This window comes from Tursiops truncatus, chromosome 2 (assembly GCF_011762595.2).
Source record: "Tursiops truncatus isolate mTurTru1 chromosome 2, mTurTru1.mat.Y, whole genome shotgun sequence".
Taxonomy (NCBI): Eukaryota; Metazoa; Chordata; class Mammalia; order Artiodactyla; family Delphinidae; genus Tursiops; species Tursiops truncatus.
The window spans coordinates 5,627,125-5,644,052 of NC_047035.1; the positions used below are offsets into that span (position 1 = coordinate 5,627,125).

At 58.0% G+C, this 16,928-nt stretch overlaps 1 protein-coding gene across 9 annotated transcripts in view; it reads left to right on the forward strand.

Moving 5' to 3' along the window:
• Window positions 1–4,316: 4,316 nt before the first annotated feature.
• The window catches only part of CCDC85C (coiled-coil domain containing 85C), an 83,785-nt gene continuing 71,173 nt past the window's right edge, over window positions 4,317–16,928 (forward strand). For 2 of the 9 annotated variants that reach the window (XM_033850637.2, XM_073800065.1), the window contains exon 1: window positions 4,347–5,413. In XM_033850637.2, coding sequence (XP_033706528.1) covers window positions 4,606–5,413 — 808 coding nt within the window. In that variant the 5' untranslated portion in view covers window positions 4,347–4,605. Of the gene's footprint in view, window positions 5,414–16,928 lie in introns of all 9 variants that reach the window. The other 7 variants (XM_033850634.2, XM_073800064.1, XM_033850636.2 and 4 more) reach the window with 7 other exon arrangements.

Here is a 16,928-nt window from a genome sequence, read left to right on the forward strand (position 1 = left end):
AGCTCATTCACTTGCTTGCTGTGTGACTTTGGACAAGTGACTTAACCTATGAGCCTCAGTTTGCCCCTTTGTAAAATGGGGATAGAGGCTCCTAACTCACAGGACTGCAGCGAGGGCTCAACGGGACAATCCTTGTAAAGCGTTAGCACAGTGCTGGGTAGAGACATAAAAAGTGCTCAACTGCGAGTTCCCTGGTGGCCTAGTGGTTAGGATTCTGGGCTTTCACTGCTGTGGCCCTGGGGCTCAATCCCTGGTCGGGGAACTGAGATCCCGCAAGTCACGTGGCAAAAAAAAAAAAAAAGTGCTCAACCAACACTATCCTTTATTAATAATAATGACAGTTGCTTTTCCATGAGCCCTGATTTTTCATCATAGCCCCTCATCTGTGCATGGTGACTTCCCCCGTTCAGGATCCTCCCTGAGGTGGGGTGCAGGGAAGAAACCCCAGAGCCCAGCCCCAGACCTGGTCAGCTGCCACTGCCTTGCTGACCTGCAGAAATAGTCAGCCACCACGCAAACCTCCACTGGCCACACCAGAGCCCTCGAGCGTCCAGCAGCCTCTGAACACTGCCCATAAGTTCACACACAGTGGTCTGAGCAGCCAACAGGAATCCACGTTAAATCCTGAAGAGCTAATGACACCACCATTCTGATCATCACGTGAGGGCTGGTTTAGAACCCCTGGCACCCACTGGGTGCTGGGTAAGTGGTAGGAGGTGGTAGTTATTATTATTGCTGTTGTTGCTGCTGTTAACTATCAGAGCCCCAGGGAGGAGGCCACACTTCCTCTGTGACTATTCCCCACTGTTCTCTGCCTCTCCTGTATGTTCCGGCAATAAGGCATGGTTGTGTCTACACACACCCCTCACCATTGCTCACCTCTAGGCCTTGGCTTTGTTGTTCCCTCCACCTGGATTATCCCAACCCTCACCTTCCCCATCTACAATCTGATAAACTCCTACTCACTCTGCAAGATTCACCGGGGGGGTCACCTCCTCCAGGAAGCTGCTCCCACTGCCTTAGGATGCTCCCACAATGACGTGTTTTGCCCCGCTCTTCCGTGGTACTTACAACGCGTGCACAATGCATATGGGATTGCACATACACATATGAATTTATGCATAAATACTTAACCAATTTTGCTTGTGTGTTCAGGAAATCAGTGAATGAAAGTGACCTTGGGCAAGTCATTTCCCTTCTGGGGCTCAGTTTCCTCATCTTCAACATGAGGGGCTCAGACTCAATTGGTCACGTACTGAAGGGTCACACATTCACTCAGCAAACAGCAAATAATGGCTGCTCTGAGGTCTCTGTTCAGCGCCCCAGCCACAGAGGAGATAGGAAAGCCCCATCCCCTCTCAGTGAGGAGACAGTCTGCTTACTGCCAGTGTGCTCTCACCATTTCCCAGGTTCACAGACACTGCGATCAGGAATTATTTTGTCTACTATGTATTAGTGTACTGGCTCTCAAAAACATTTGTGTGGCTTTAAATGGACACACACAGTCCTGGAGATTCAGAAGAAAAAAAATTGGAGAGTGGTGGTACATCTTTATTTTTTAAAAGACCCACAACTACTTTTACTGGGCATCTAGAGAATTACTGTATTAGAGGTCCATGATTTGGTTTTACGGATTTCATGACAAAGCAGAGCTAAAACAGCAAAGACACTTGACATTTCAGATCCTGGCTCGGGGTACAGGGTCTGTTGGATGGTGAGTATTCGAGGGGGCTTGGCACCTCTTGCAGGACCCTTAGGGAGGGGGCTCTGGCTTAGATGGTTCCCCTTGCTTCAGGACCCTTTTTTAGCTCTGGACCCTCTCAATCTCCTGCCGTCTATCCTGCTCTGCCCCAGCCTGTCCAGCCATGGTGCGGAGAGCAAAGACTGTCCCTGGGACCACCCAGCCAGGAGCCTCATCTCTAGCACCTTGTCTTTGCTGCACCAGGGGGATGTTAGGGATGCTCTCCTGAGTGAGTCTTGGTGAGGGGGACCCATGGTCCCACAGTCTGTAGATGATGCAAGCAAGCCCCATCTAGATGGAAGCTTTTTTTTTTTTTTCTCTTGGAGAGTTCAGCTGAAGCTGCCAGCTCTGCAGGATCAGAGGGCAGAGATGCAGGCCATGGGAACCACCTGGGGCCACACACAAAGTTGGGGTGGCAGTTCCCACAAACAGTGTTAACCATCTCAGCAACTTCCCTAGTGAGCCCATGTGTCCTGTGCTCACCCCTCACTCTCCCAGCTCAGGCTTTGTTCTGGGGAGAGCCTCCAGTGAGCTATTTAATCTGGTTGGCCTTTTGGGGTAAGAAAGACCTGTACCCTTCCCAAGCGGGAGCTGGAACCCTTTCTCTCCTCAAACTCAAACTCAGATGCCCTGGGCTGGGTCCTCGAAGCACAGTGCCCCAGTGGGGAGGGTGACCCCCAGCAGGCTCACCTGCCTGGGGGAACCTCAGCTACCCTGGAGCTTGACCCTCAAAGCTATGCTCTGCCTGGCACATCCTCTCCCTGAACATCTATATGGAGAGAGGGGGAGAAGGGTGGGGAATGAGGTCCTGAATCTGGACCTCTCTGCAACGCCCCCCACCCCCATCCCTTCTCCACACATGGGCCAGAGTGAGTCTCTTAAAAGGCAAATCAGGTCATATTGCATCCTGCTAACCCCCCACTGCTTTCCCAGCTGCCTTAGAATCATGAATGATCTGGCCCCTCTGACCTCATCTCTCACTCTTCTTCCCGAGCCCCCTCCCAGCCCCACTGGCCTTCTTTGAATAGGCCACTAACAGGCCAACCCTCGGGCCTCTGCACTAGCTGTTCCCTTCACCTGGAGTGCCCTTCCCCCTTATCTTTGTCCTTCTTGTCACTCAGATATCAGCTTAGACGCACCTCCTCAGAGGTCCTCCCTGACCACGGGATCTAAAGTAACTGATAATCACCTTCTGTGACATCAGCTTGTCTTAATCCCCTGCACAGCACTTATTACAGACTCATAGCTATCTAGTTTGTTTATTATCGTCTCTCCCCTCCTCCCCGCAGGGTGCAAAGTACCCCCCCCCCCAGAGGGCAGTGGCCTCTGCCGTTGTCCCCTACAGAATCCCCCAGTGGTCTAGAAGAGGCCTGGCTTACAGTAGGGGCTGTACACAGTTGTCCAATGAATGGCTGAACAGCTGTAAATGGGGACATCAGCTGTTGCGCGGGCGCGCGCGCCAGGCCGTGGCGCTCACGGTCGAGTGCGCGGATTTTCTCTCGTTGCGGGTCCCGGGGGAGGGACGCCCACCTCTGGCCGGCTGGCAGCAGACGCGCAGTAAATGCACTTCAGGGACGCGAGGATAAACGAGACGGACTCACACAGACAGTGGGAGGACCCGGGTGCCGGGCCAGGCTGCGGTGGGGAAGGCTTTTCGCCGCCGACTCGGCGCCCCCACAGTTAAGACCCCAGTGGGAGACCATCTTCCACCTTCCCCAGTGGTCTCCACGTCGTGAATCACAGATTCTTTCCCGAATTCCGGGACGAGCGGTCGGGTTGGCGGGGGAACGGTGCATGTCCCCGGCGCCCTCGCCCCCTCCTGGCAGGGAAGAGGGTACGGACCGTGCTCCGGGACGGTTGGCGAGGCCATGGCCTTCCCGGTGCGCAACCCGGGGCTGGAATGGAACGCCGCAACCTCGGCGCGCTCCGGCAGGGGACGGGGGTGGAAATGGGGGCGGAGGAGCCGGGGGCAGGGAAGGGGACAAAGAGCCGCTCTGCCGCCGGGGAGAGCGACCCCCGTGTCAGAGTCCTATTGTCCGTCGTATCTCACACTAAGCTGGACTCTGGTGCCCCCGGGAGGGAGAAGGGGAGCTGTCCTTCGGATCTTGGGTATTTGTTTATTTGGGGCGGGGGAGGCCGGGCGGGGCACGCGGGCCCAGGAAGGGGCTGGGCGACCATTTCCGCGCGTCTCCTTTAAGGGAAGCCCTGCCCTACCTTTCCCACCTTCCCCCTCCTTGCAGCCGTACCTGCATTTTAAAAGCGCCCTGTAGCCCTGGGATTGGCCGAGGCCGCGTCCTCCCGGCGCAGAAACTTGAACCGCCAGTGGACTGTACCATCTCCGCGGCGTCCCCCGCTTGCGCCCCGCCCCTCCCGCACACCCCCGGAGAGGCCCAATCGGACGGGCTGGGGGCGGGACCACGGCTCGAGGGCGCCTGTGGCAGGGCCCCGGGCGGGCGGGCGCACGGCGCGGAGGGACGTGGGGGCCGGCCGTGCCTTGCCCGCTCCCTTCCCCGGAGGCGGGGCCGGGCCGCGGCGCCCCGCCCCTCCCCGCCCGGAGTGGGCGGGGCGGCTGGGGCTCCGGAGCTGGGCCGGGGGCGGGCCTCCGCTTGCTTCGCCTAAGCCCGGAGAGCGCCCGGCACTGCAGCCGCCGACGCAGCAGCGGTCCCAGCTCGCTGAGCCTCGAGACACGCGGGTTCCCGGGCGGCCCGGGAGGGCGCTGCGTGAGGGCGCGCGAGGCGGCGCGGGGCAGGCCGCACGAGCCCCTGGTCGCCCCCCGCCCGCGGGCGGACCGGCCCAGCGCAGCCCCGGCACGGGGAGCGCCGGCCGGGCGAGGGCGCGGGCGATGCCGCGGTGACGGCCCCGCCATGGCGAAGCCCCCGGCGGCAGCGGCGGCGGCGGCGGCGGCGGCGTCGTCGGAGGAGCTGAGCCAGGTGCCGGACGAGGAGCTGCTGCGCTGGAGCAAGGAGGAGCTGGCGCGGCGGCTGCGGCGCGCCGAGGGCGAGAAGGTGGGCCTCATGCTGGAGCACGGCGGCCTGATGCGCGACGTGAACCGGCGGCTGCAGCAGCACCTGCTGGAGATCCGCGGCCTCAAGGACGTGAACCAGCGGCTGCAGGACGACAACCAGGAACTGCGCGAGCTCTGCTGCTTCCTCGACGACGACCGGCAGAAGGGGCGCAAGCTGGCGCGCGAGTGGCAGCGCTTCGGGCGCCACGCGGCCGGTGCCGTGTGGCACGAGGTGGCCCGCTCGCAGCAGAAGCTGCGCGAGCTCGAGGCGCGCCAGGAGGCCCTGCTGCGTGAGAACCTGGAGCTCAAGGAGCTGGTGCTGCTGCTGGACGAGGAGCGCGCGGCGCTGGCGGGGGGCGCGGGTGGCGGCGGCGGCGGCGGTGGTGGTGGTGGCGCCGGCTCCCGTAGCTCCATCGACAGCCAGGCCAGCCTGAGCGGGCCGCTGGCGGGCGGCGCGGCCGGAGCGGGGACCCGCGACGTGGGCGACGGCAGCAGCACGTCGAGCGCCGGCAGCGGCGGCAGCCCCGACCACCACCACCACGTCCCGCCCCCGCTGCTGCCCCCCGGGCCGCACAAGGCCCCGGACGGCAAAGCTGTCGCAACGCGCAGGTCCCTGGACGACCTGTCGGCGCCACCGCACCACCGAAGCATCCCCAACGGCCTGCACGGTAAGGACGGCACCTGCCTGGCGGCGCGGGTCTCGGGCCCACAGTCCCTTCCCCCGCGGGCGGCCGCCACTCCAGACCCCTCCTCCAGCTGGCATCCAGAGGCTCCCGAGCCCACCCGCAGTGGGGCTTTGGGTGGTAATTTTCTGGTTAAGTGATGGAGGCGTGCCCCTGCCCCTCTGAATACGCAGCGGGCCGGGGGCCGCCAGACCCCAGAAAAGTTTCTCTCCTGCGGAGTTTATCAGTATCAGAGTCTGGCACTGTAGGGCTGGCCGGGGGCACCACATCCCTGCCTGGAAACCGTTGTCCGGGAGCGGGAAGTTTTTAATGGAAAAGAAAGAAAGAAAGGCCCTTTGAGGGAAAGTGAAATTCCCTCTCTTATCTGGAGCAACAGGCAGCCCCAAACCTAAGCAGTGTTCACCTGTGTGCTGGGGCTGGAATTCCACCTGACCTCCCTGCTGCCTGCCCGCTGGGAAGGATCAGAGGCAGGTGGGCCAGAGTACCCGGGGCTAAGAGCCTTACTCGGTTGTTGTTAGTCCTGCCTTTCTCAGGGCTCAGGGACCTTTCTCAACTCAGGCTCTAAAACTTTCCAGAGGAATGCGGGCTTGGAATGAATCCTGGCTTTTTGTCTCTGCAGGCCTCGGTTTTCTTATCTGTAGAATGGAGCCAATAATCCCTACCTCCTGGATTTGAGGTGGAGATAAAAGCCTCTGAAGGGTTTGTAAACTGTTGGTCACCTTACAGGAAGTGCCACAGTCGTCTGCGGTGGCCAGGGTGTGGGTGGGAGGACCTTTGGCCTCAGGAAAGCTCAGCTACTGTCTTCCACGCCTGTGTGACTGTTGGGCCCAAGGCAGAGGGCTCTGTAGGAGCGGAGCAGCCGGCCCCCATCCCCAGCCCTCTGATCAGTGGTTCTGCCTGCTGCCTGTCTCCTCTCCCACCTCCCTGTCCTTCCACATTTTTAAGTGGCTTGGCTCCTACTTCTGGTGGCATTTGCTGCTGCCTGAACTCTTTGCCTGAAGGTGGAGATTAAACAGCCCTTTCTGGTTCTCCTTAAAGGCTTTCCTAGTTCAGAGAAAGTGTATCTAGGCTTTAAGTGACTGTTCTTCCCCAGAGTGACAGCCTGGAGGGGGATGGGGTGGGGACAGGGCGCTCTCTCTTTGGTTTGGTGGCCAAGTGGCCTCGCAGGTGCCTTGTGGGGGGGGGCGGGCTGGGGTGGGAACTGGACCCCGGGAGGTGGGGTGATAGCCCAGCACCGTTTTTCCTTCGTTTACCTTCCCAGCCTGTGAGTTCAGGGCAGGACTAGGTTTAGAGGGATATTTTGTTACTGATTAGCAATCTAAGGCTACAACTTGGGTTTCTCTCGGTAACTCTGTATCCACCCCACCTCCCACCAGCAGTCTCCTTAAGGCCAGTGGGAGTAGCTGAGCGTTAGGAGGTTTAATATGTTAAGGTTGCACCATCTGGGAAGTGAGGAGTCCCAGGCCCAGCCTCTCCGGCCTCAGCTTCCTGGGGGCCTTGGGAGGGTCAGATTTCTGGGCCTCGGTTTGCCCGAGTGCAGTACGAGGCGGGGGGTTGCTGCAGTCCTGCCTGTGGCTAGGAAATGAAACGTTTCTGGTTTTCAGCTGCGTCATCAATGACACTTGGCGAGGGCGATTCTCAGCAGGGCACTGAAGCCCCGGAGTGTCAGAGCACATTTGCTGAGAAGTTCTGTCATGTTTTGGACAAGGAGACGCGGACCCCGTCTGGCTCAGCGTTTTGCTGCCTCAGTGAACAGAGCAGGAGTGAGGTTCCCACCCCACTGGGGGAGGGCGGGACGGGTGGAGCTGTAGGGTTTCCTGCAGAACCCATGCTGCCACCAGTCCCATGCACACTCGGAACAGGACTGCCACAGATTTTGTGGTGGCAAAGCTTTATGTTGGGGTGACATGAACATTCATATTCTCATCATGAATTTCAGGTATAGGTGGCATCGCTGTCGTTTAGTTTTGTCTCATAAAGTCAGGCGTGGCCTTGAGTTGTTCTCCAACAATATGAGTAGAATGCCTAGAAACAAGGAAAGGCCCATCTCTTAGAAAACACTTTTCTGTACTTGGACCTGTAGTTTTGAGCGGAGAGCGAGCCAGAGGTGGAGGCAGGTAACAGGCCTCAGTCTGGGTGGTGGCGAAAGGAGTCGGATACCAGGGTTGTGCCTCGGGCCCTTATCCCCATTTTAAAGCCAAGCACGTGGAGGCTCAGAGAGGTTCTGAGCGTTTCCTGGGAAAGCAACTGAGATTCAGGTGTCTCAGTCCCAGCTGCCTGGGTGGTGCCCTGGGGGTCCTCTCCTGCCCAGACCCGTGGGCTGGCTTGCCTCTCCAGCAGCCCGCTGTCATTGTGGCCGATAATATTCATCAGCAGACACTGCTGACTCCCTATTCTTGGTTCCTGACCCACGTTTGCCCTCCTTCTCCTGTCCTGGGAAGTGTCACTTCCTTATCGGTGACCACTGAGCAGATAGCTGATAACCCCGTTACCCAGAGGGCTCAGACTGTCTCGTGTTCAAGTCTACACTCTTCCCTCTTCTCTTTGGCCAGTTACGTAACTGCCCTGAGCCCCTTTCTGCTCTTCTGTAGAGTGGGGCAAAACCCAGAGTGCCCCCTTTATCCCTGCACACAGTGGGCCTCGACAGTTGTCAGAAGCCTCGACGGTTGTCAGCATCCTTGCCGTGCATCCTTCTTCCAAGGCTCCTCATGAAAAAGAGAGGGACCTGTTGGGGGTTTGCCAGATAGACATCGGTGTTCTCTTTGAAACTCTGTTTGCTGTTTAGACAGAGAGCTCGCTTGAGTGTCTGTGACTGAGCCGGCGTCTGGTGGCACTTGCGGATGTGCTGGGGAGCAGTGGCCCTGTAATCCTGTCTCGGAAGCTGCAGGGTACCTGCAGCCCTTCAGGATGCTGTCAGGGCCCTAAGCAGCTGTGGTGGGTGGTGGCCCATCGGTATGCCGTCCCTGGCTGGGGCTGGGCCTGGTGGGCCTGTGAATGGGGATGCAAATAGGCCTTTCTCTGGGTTGTTTTGTTTTGTTTTGTTTTGATGGAGGTCTGGGCTGGGCTGACTAAAGTCTGGACTGGGATGCTCTTTACTCTAATCCGGTGGGGCAAACTGAGGCAGGTGAACCCCAAACATCAGAAGGTCAGGTTTGCCACTTTGAGCTGATGCAATTTCCAAACAAAAGTACTTTCAACAATTCTCCCCTCCCCCTCCCCATCCTGCGTGTCCCACCTTCTTTCTCCCTTCCCCCCCACGTCCCCATTCACATCTGTCCCAGTCCCCCCATCACACCACGGGGTCCACTCCCCTTTAGCTAACCCACAGAAACCGGGGCCTCCAGCAGCCTTTGTGTGGGCCCTGTTTACTTTTTAAAGTTTGGATTAAAAATTTGAGCTTCTCAAAATAAGATGGGTTTGTCCTCCTGCTTGTGTTTTTGTTGGTTTAAAGGGAGGATGGAGCGAGGGTGGTCTGGGCCTCTGGCCCTGAATAGGTCTTTTATGAGGGGCCTCCCGGCTCAGCAGCTCCTGGGCAGGATGCTAATAAGGCAGCTTTTCCTAAACCCAGTCAGGCCTGGGGCCAAAGGTCAGCAAAGACAATGGGGCAGGTTGAATAAGCTTTTCCCCCTCCCTCTGCATCCTGACCCTGACCATCCGTCACTGGCCTTGGGGTACGGAGCCCCCAGGGCCACATACCAAAGGGGGCTGGTGGTAAGGAGCTCACTGGCCTGTAACCCAGGGTGGGACCAGGGTGTGCCCAGCACTTCACAGTTTACCACAGAGGGTGTCCCAGTCCCAGCTCCATTCTGTTCAGAGCTCCCAAATGGTCCCATATCGCAGGTGGGGAAACTGAGGCATGGAGCGGTATGGTGACCTGCTCCCAGTCCCGTGGGCTGGCTGGGGGGCCTGGGATCAGTCTGGGGAATCAGTCTTGGCCTCCGGTGTCAGTCTGGGCCTGCCGCCCTGTGCCTGCTGCCCCTCTGGACCGGGACAGCCTGAGACTCCCATGGGAGACCCCCACCAACAGTGGAAGGCTGTCCGGAGCTTGGTCCTGGGCAGGGCCCCCTGTAGATGGACCCAGGCAGGATGGGGCGGGAGCTCCAGGGGCTGGACCTGTGTAGCAAAGGTGTGGCACCTGTTCTCAGTCCAGACCCAGAGGCTCAGTCATGCTGTCCTGCTTCCTGGCATGACGGTTCACGGTTCCGGACATCAGTGGGATGGGGAAAGCGCAGGCTTCCGCGCACGGAGTCCCTCCTCACTTATATTTTTCATTCCCTCGCTTCCCTGCCAGGCTGGTTTCCCTCTGCTGTTGTGGCCCCAGCAGACCCCTTACCCATGGCCCGGCCTCTGAGTTCTTAGGACACACACTTGGTTTCGTATCGTTCCCGGGGCAGCGCGATTAGCAAGGAAATCCTCTGCTGCTCATCGTCTGTGTTTTGCACCCATGGGGATTTTCTGTGCCGTGTTTGTCCTTGTCATCAGCACAAGGAATTGGAAGCCTACGACCCTGCTCGAGTTCCAGGACCCCTGTGGACCTCTGTTTTCTCATCTGCAAAGTGGGAAGCCGTTGCCCGCCCTTGGGTTGAGGGAGGAGGGAGTGTGGTGAAGTGTGTAAACTGTGCAGCCCGTGTGAGGTGACAGCTTACTGCACCTCGAAGCCTCATCTGTGTCTCGAGGATGATACTACTCTGGTCCTAGAACTGAGCCTTAAACGATGGGTTCAGTGACCCTCCACTGTCACCTGGACCCTGCAGACTTGCCTCCTCGGGGTGGGGATGGGGGACCCCCTGACACATGCTCATGAGGGGGGCCCTTGTGCCCACCCCGTGTCAGAGTCAAATGAGTTGTTGTCTAGTTGAACAGAAGTGGGGTGGCATTCCAGCGGCAGCAGCAGGTCTGCAGGTGGATCTGGACCATGGGTGCCGAGAGCCCAGGGCCTGCGAGGTGTTCTCATGATGCGTGGGGGAGGCCTGGGGCCTGGAAGCCTCCTCGTGGGAACAGAAAGAACCAGAACATTGAGCCGGGGGAAGAAAAGCTTTGGGGCTGGGGAGCTGCTGCTGGGCGGGGAGAGCTGTCAGCCCAGCGGGGTCAGTGCTGTGTGTAGCCCCCAGGGTGGACCCCCAAAGTTCCAGCAATTCGGATTTCAGCCCTCACAGACAAGAGCGGTGTAGGTGGACTAGGTTGCATCTGGAGGTGGGGAGCTCCCTGTCGGGGGAGGCATGCAAGCACAGGGCATTCCTGAACCCACTGTAATGGGACACCCAGAGAGCTGGGCATCTGGTTGTGTGAGTACAGAACAGCGAGTAGAGAATAGTCAGGGAGGTGGACGGGCAGGGCTGGGTGGCTGAGAGAATTCACCCTTCAAGCAGGAAGGAAGACAAGAGCAGACGTTTATTGAGTGGTTACTCAGTCTGAATTCTGAGTGCCGCTCACGGTGATTCATGTAGCCGGGCTTGGGGAGCGGCGGTTCCGGAGCATTAACCTGGGGTCTGTCGTGGTGGCGGCCAGGCTGGGGACAGAGGGGCAGGAAGCTTGGGGCCTCCAGGGTGGCGATAGCTGTGACCGTGGTCATGGGAGAGAACCTTCTCTGAGGTTCTCAGATCAGGAGGGTCTGCCCCAAAGCCCTGCCCCCACCCCCCGTCTGCCTGCTTGTGACTCCTGACCTGTGGGGTCAGGGGTCAGTCCTGAGCCGCCCTGGGGCTCGGGTAGAGCAGCACCCGTGGGCGACAAACTCTCTCTCTCTGCAGCCTCACTGTACCTCTCCACAGGATGGTTACACCCACGGTTGCTCTGCCCACACCTGCAACCTGGGTGCCCGGGATCCAGGCAGGGAGTGCTCTGGGATTTCATCAGAGCTGGGGAGGCCATGAGGGGACCCCAGTGGCTCCCCCAAAGCCTGGAGACAGAGGAACAAACTTGTCTGCTAAAGGGACGTGATGCTCCTTTGATCATGAACAGGGGAATGGTGCCCCTCTTCCCAGGCACCCAGAGCTGGTCATTGTCACACGTTCCCCTCTTGCTGTCCTCTGCTGCCACAGGCCAGAGGGGGCAGGTGGGTGGAGTGTGAGAGGGCAGGTCTGGAGCTGGGTCAGTCCCCTGGTGATGAGTGCCTGCCTGCTCTCGAACGAGTCACTGTTGGTCTCTGCTGTCTGGGGAGCAGGGCAGAAGGATCAGGAGTTTTATCGATTCGTTTGTAAGTGTTCTTGGGATCACCCTGTGTATGATGTTTAAACAGAGGTGCGGAGCATCACTTAACCAAAGCAGAAGCCGGGAGCCCTGGGACGTAGGTGAGGGTCTGTTTCCCTTTCCTCCTTCCTGCTTCCCCATTGGCCAGAGGCCTTCGTCATTTGTTATTTCCTGAATTCAAAGATGGGCTTTCCCCTCCTCTGTGGCAGTGCAGGGTGCATCTTAGAATCAGTGTGTGTGTTTACTGCACGGTCTTCCCCTCCCTTACTCTGGAAAATTGGGCATCTGTGACTGATGGTATCTTAGAGTGGAGGAAATGCCATGCCTGGGAAAGCCGGAAACCCTGGAGCAAACTGCCCAGAGCCCTAAAGGCACTCAGAGGAGACTTGGAAGGGAAGGGGGAACCGCCCCAGGCTTGGCCACAACGGTGCTGAGATGCCCTGGGGTCCCCGTTTCTGCTGAGGAAAAGGCTCAGGGCAATGAGGCAAGTCACATCAGATCATGTGGGGTGGGGAGGGGGCCGCCCGGCGTGATGCTGGAGCCGCGCCCTCCTGCGCCCCCCTCGTCCCCGTGTGAGTGTTCATCAAGCCCCTTTCATCTTGGAAGTGCCCTAGTTTGGCTCTCAACCCCTTCAGGTGTGCCGGGAGCTCCGCGGAGGGGGTGGCTGGAGCTGGGAGCTGAGATGGGCCTGGGAGGTGGAGCCGGTCAGTACAAGCAGAGGAGAGTCGGGGAGAGGCCAGGCATGGCGGGAGGAACAGCTGGGGAGCGGGCACATCTGGCTCTGAGGGCTGACGGGTGACTGGGCGATGCTGGGCAGGTGGGGTCTGTGGCACTCCTCCCACTGTACCTGCATTCCCCCTCCCACCCCCCCGAAGTCCCTGGGCCGGGCTTTTCTAGCTGTGAGTGGTTCCAGCTGTGACCTTCTCTGAGCGTTTTTCCACAGTTACGTGTGAGGGGTGCACTCAGAAACCAGTACTTTTACATAGACCATCCCCTCCCTTTCCCCTGTGCCCCACTTAATACACGGGTGGCCCCAGCAGCTGATATGGTCGCTACATCTGGGGCTTTGGGGACGCGGCTGTGCCCTCCAGGGCTGTTCTGTGTGGCCTAGATGACGCAGAACGAGCAGCTTGAGCCCACCTGTGACCTGACCTAACGCAAGCCCCTTGTTTGCCCATCTGTAAAATGGGAAGCTTGGATGGGCCCCGCCCAGGGTCCGAGAGACCCTAGCATCCTCTACAACTGGCAGAGCCACAGGGAAGGGGCCACCTGCCCTGCCCATCCTGCCTCTTGTTGTTACCTTTGTGGTTAGGTCCCTTGCCTGGTGGCTGGCCCTCAGCTTGGGGCAGGTCTGGGTGGTGGCGGTGCTGTGGTTGCCGTGACACACAGGCACTGCTCTGTCCAGCACTGGCTTAGACCGAGACCCCTGGCTGGCCAGCCTGTCCTCGTGAGGGGCTGTGGTGAGTGCCCCGGTGGAATTACCTGCCTCTGCCATCCGATCACCTCCTGCAGGGCTGGGTAGCAGGTTTGGTGCTAGAGGAGAATGCCTGGCTCTGGTTCCCTGGTGTGGGGTTGCCCGGGACGAGGCCACCTGTTCTGGACTTTTGCCATTTGCTGTCCTATCTCTGCCCAAGACCATAACCTTCCCCAGGGCGGGGTCCAGTCTTCCTGGCACATGGTGGGTGCTCAGTAAATGTCGGAGTGAGGAATGGGCAGCCCGGAGGCACTGGACGAGGTCTCCCTCTTGTTTTAAACCCGACAGTGATCAAGCCCCTTTGGCCACTTGCCTTTCTTTTTTGCATTTGTTCCATTTGGCACCAAATGGTCTTCAGCTTCTTCAAAACAAACAAACAAACCTGCCCCCCGCTCCCAGGATGGTAACTTGTACATCCCGCTGCCTCGCCTCTCCCCAGCTTCCCTGTTTCCTTTTAACAGTTACTAAAAAATACATGTTTGCTTTTTTTTGCTTGTTGTTTTTGGTTTACTTTTATTTGTTTAATTAGTTATCTGTTTTATACGTATTAGTGTATATATGTCAATCCCAATCTCCCAATTCATCCCCCGCACCCCCGGCTTTCCCCCGCCCTTGGTGTCCATACGTTTGTTCTCTATGTCTGCATCTCTGTTTCTGCTTTGCAAACCGGTTCACCTGTACCATTTTTCTAGATTCCACATAATACGCATTAATAGACGATAGTTGTTTTTCTCTTTCTGACTTACTTCACTCTGTATGACAGTCTCTAGGTCCATCCACGTCTCTACAAATGACCCAATTTCATTCCTTTTTATGGCTGAGTAATATTTCCATTGTATATATGTACCACATCTTCTTTATCCATTCATCTGTTGATGGGCATTTAGGTTGCATCCATGACCTGGCTATTGTAAATAGTGCTGCAGTGAATATTGGGGTGCATGTGTCTTTCTGAATTATGGTTTTCTCTGGGTATATGCCCAGTAGTGGGATTGCTGGGTCATACGGTAATTCTATTTTTAGTTTTTTTTAAAAAATTAATTAATTAAATATTTATTTATGGCTGTGTTGGGTCTTCGTTTCTGTGCGAGGGCTTTCTCTAGCTGTGGCAAGCGGGGGCCACTCTTCATCGTGGTGCGCGGGCCTCTCACTATCGCGGCCTCTCCCGTTGCGGAGCACAGGCTCCAGACGCGCAGGCTCAGTAATTGTGGCTCACGGGCCCAGTTGCTCCGCGGCATGTGGGATCTTCCTAGACCAGGGCTCGAACCCGTGTCCCCTGCATTGGCAGGCAGATTCTCAACCACTGTGCCACCAGGGAAGGCCCTATTTTTAGTTTTTTAAGGAACCTCCATACTGTTCCCCATAGTGGCTGTGTCAATTTACATTCCCACCAACAGTGCAAGAGGGTTCCCTTTTCTCCACACCGTCTCCAGCATTTATTGTTTGTAGGTTTTTTGATGGTGGCCATTCTGACTGGTGTGAGGTGATACCTCCTTGTAGTTTTGATTTGCATTTCTCTATAATTAGTGATGTTGAGCATCCTTTCATGTGTTTGTTGGCCATCTGTATGTCTCCTTTGGAGAAATGTCTATTTAGGTCTTCTGCCCATTTTTGGATTGGGTTGTTTTTTTTAAAATATTGAGCTGCATGAGCTGTTTATATATTTTTGAGATTAATCCTTTGTCTGTTGATTTGTTTGCAAATATTTTCTCCCATTCTGAGAGTTGTCTTTTCGTCTTGTTTATGGTTTCCTTTGCTATATACACGTTTGCTTTTATCAGTGGTTCCCAACCTCGGCTGCATATTAGATATCACCTCAGGAAACTTTAAAAAGTGCCACTGCCTGGACAAGCCCCCAGAGATGGGCCCCTGTTGGTCCCGGAGCCTCCTGTGGTTGTAGACGTTCCTGGGCGTTCTGCTGACTGCAGAGCCACTGTGGGAAGCTCTGGGAGAGAAGCTGCTGGGCCCGCAGGGCTGCCCAAGCTGGAGATGGCCCATCAGCAGGTGAGCCGGAGGCAAGGACGTGGCCCCACACTGGGGCATCACGGAGCCTGGCCCGCAGGGCGGGGAGGCTGGTGTCAGCTCACATTAGCCGTGAGGGTGAAACAGGCCCGTTTGTACACTGCCTTGCCGACATTCGCCGTGTGGATGCCCCGGGAGCTGGCTTTGGTTCGCCCGGCGGGGCTCCCAGGCAGCAGTGGAAAGCTGGGTCTGAGCCTGGCCTTGCATTTCCTGAGCACCTGCCCCAGCTCTGGACACAGCCCGGTTTGCTCCCCCAGCTCCCCGCCCTGGGAGCTAGAATAGACTGCCAGGCATCGGCACGGAGGCGCTGCCTTTGCCACCCCTGTTGTGGGGTGCTAGGCCGCCCCAGACGGGGTGGGGGCCTTTTAAGGCTGCGGTCAAGGGAGCAGAGGCAGGCTGGGCCAGTGGCACCCAGACGGCAGCTTGGGAGAAGAGCCGACCCATTTCCAAAAATAGCCCATCCACTGTCAGGGGAAGCATCTCTTTGTCTTCCCAAATCTGTCTTTCCGTCGGCTCCCGGGTTGTAAGGCTAGAAGGAGGCACGCTCTTGTCTTGGAATCAGAGGCTCCGGGAGGCACCCTCCCACCCCCCCCCACAAGGGCCCGATTGTCCGGCGGCCCTGAATGCGCCCGCCCGTCACGGAGCGCGCCGCACCGGCTCCTCTCCCTAATGAGCCCGCTCTGGGAGTGGCCCTTTGTGGCGGGTTCCGGCCACGCTGCCTGTGCCAGGGCTCTCAGAAGGCTCGATTTCCCGGCCGCTTCACATCTCTCGGAGCTGATGGGACAATGGGAGGCTCCCGCCGTGCCCTTTCTCCTTTTTTTTCTGTGTTTTCTGGAACGTGCACACACCGCCCTTATACGGGACAGAAAATTAAGCGGCAGGTTTCTCCCTCTCTCAGCACCCTCTGCCCTGGCGGGGAGGGCTCCCCGCCTCTCCTCGCCTTTCCCAGCCCTTCCCGTGGGACCTCCCCCCACCATTGTCTCCCTCCTCTTGTTCCCGGGTCTCTCCGGGCTCCTTCCCCTGAAAACAGGCTCATGTTTCCTAGTCCAAAGCAATAAACAAAATCTTCTCCTTTCTGTTTTCCTGCCCCCGGCTCCCTTCCTTCCCCACCCAATCCTCCGAGGAGCACCAGAGGCCCAGCCCACCTGCCCACCCGCAGCTTCTTGGCCCCTGGCAGTCCTGGACCCTGGGAAAGGCAGTTCCAGCTTGGTCCAGTGGCCTGTTCTCATCCTGACCTCTTGGTGGTGTTTGATGCCCACTGTGGGCTTGTCTTCTAGAACAGGGCAGGGTGGCTGGGCACCGCCGACCTCCCTGGCAGCAGCTCCTGGCTTTCTCTAGCTGTCTCCTGCCCGTACTGGGAAGCATCGCTCCCGGGCTAAGCCCCCAGTCTTTCTCTACCTTTCGCTCCTGACCTGGAGACCCAGCAGTCCAGTGTCATCCTGGTCACCATCCTGTTGACTCTGTGCCCTCTGAGTTTGGGCCCCTTCGTCTCACCTACACTCCTGTCCCCTCTGCCTAACGGGTGGCGACCCCACTTCAGGGTTTCCTGGCTCTAGCCCTGAGCTGCCCACTAGTCACATGAGGCTGTTTCAATTCAACTTAATTAGGATTGAGTAACACGAGCGTTTCAGTTTCTGAGCTGCGCTTAGCCCCCTTGCCAGTGCTCTGCACCGTGTCATTGCAGAAAAGGAACATCTCCGTCCTTCCAGAGAGTTCTGTCGGCAGCGCTGATCTGGACGGCTCCTTGCTGCGCCGGGCACTGCACTTGTGCACAGAAGGAAGCTCTGCGTGTGAGCGTGGTGTCGGGGGCTCTGTCCC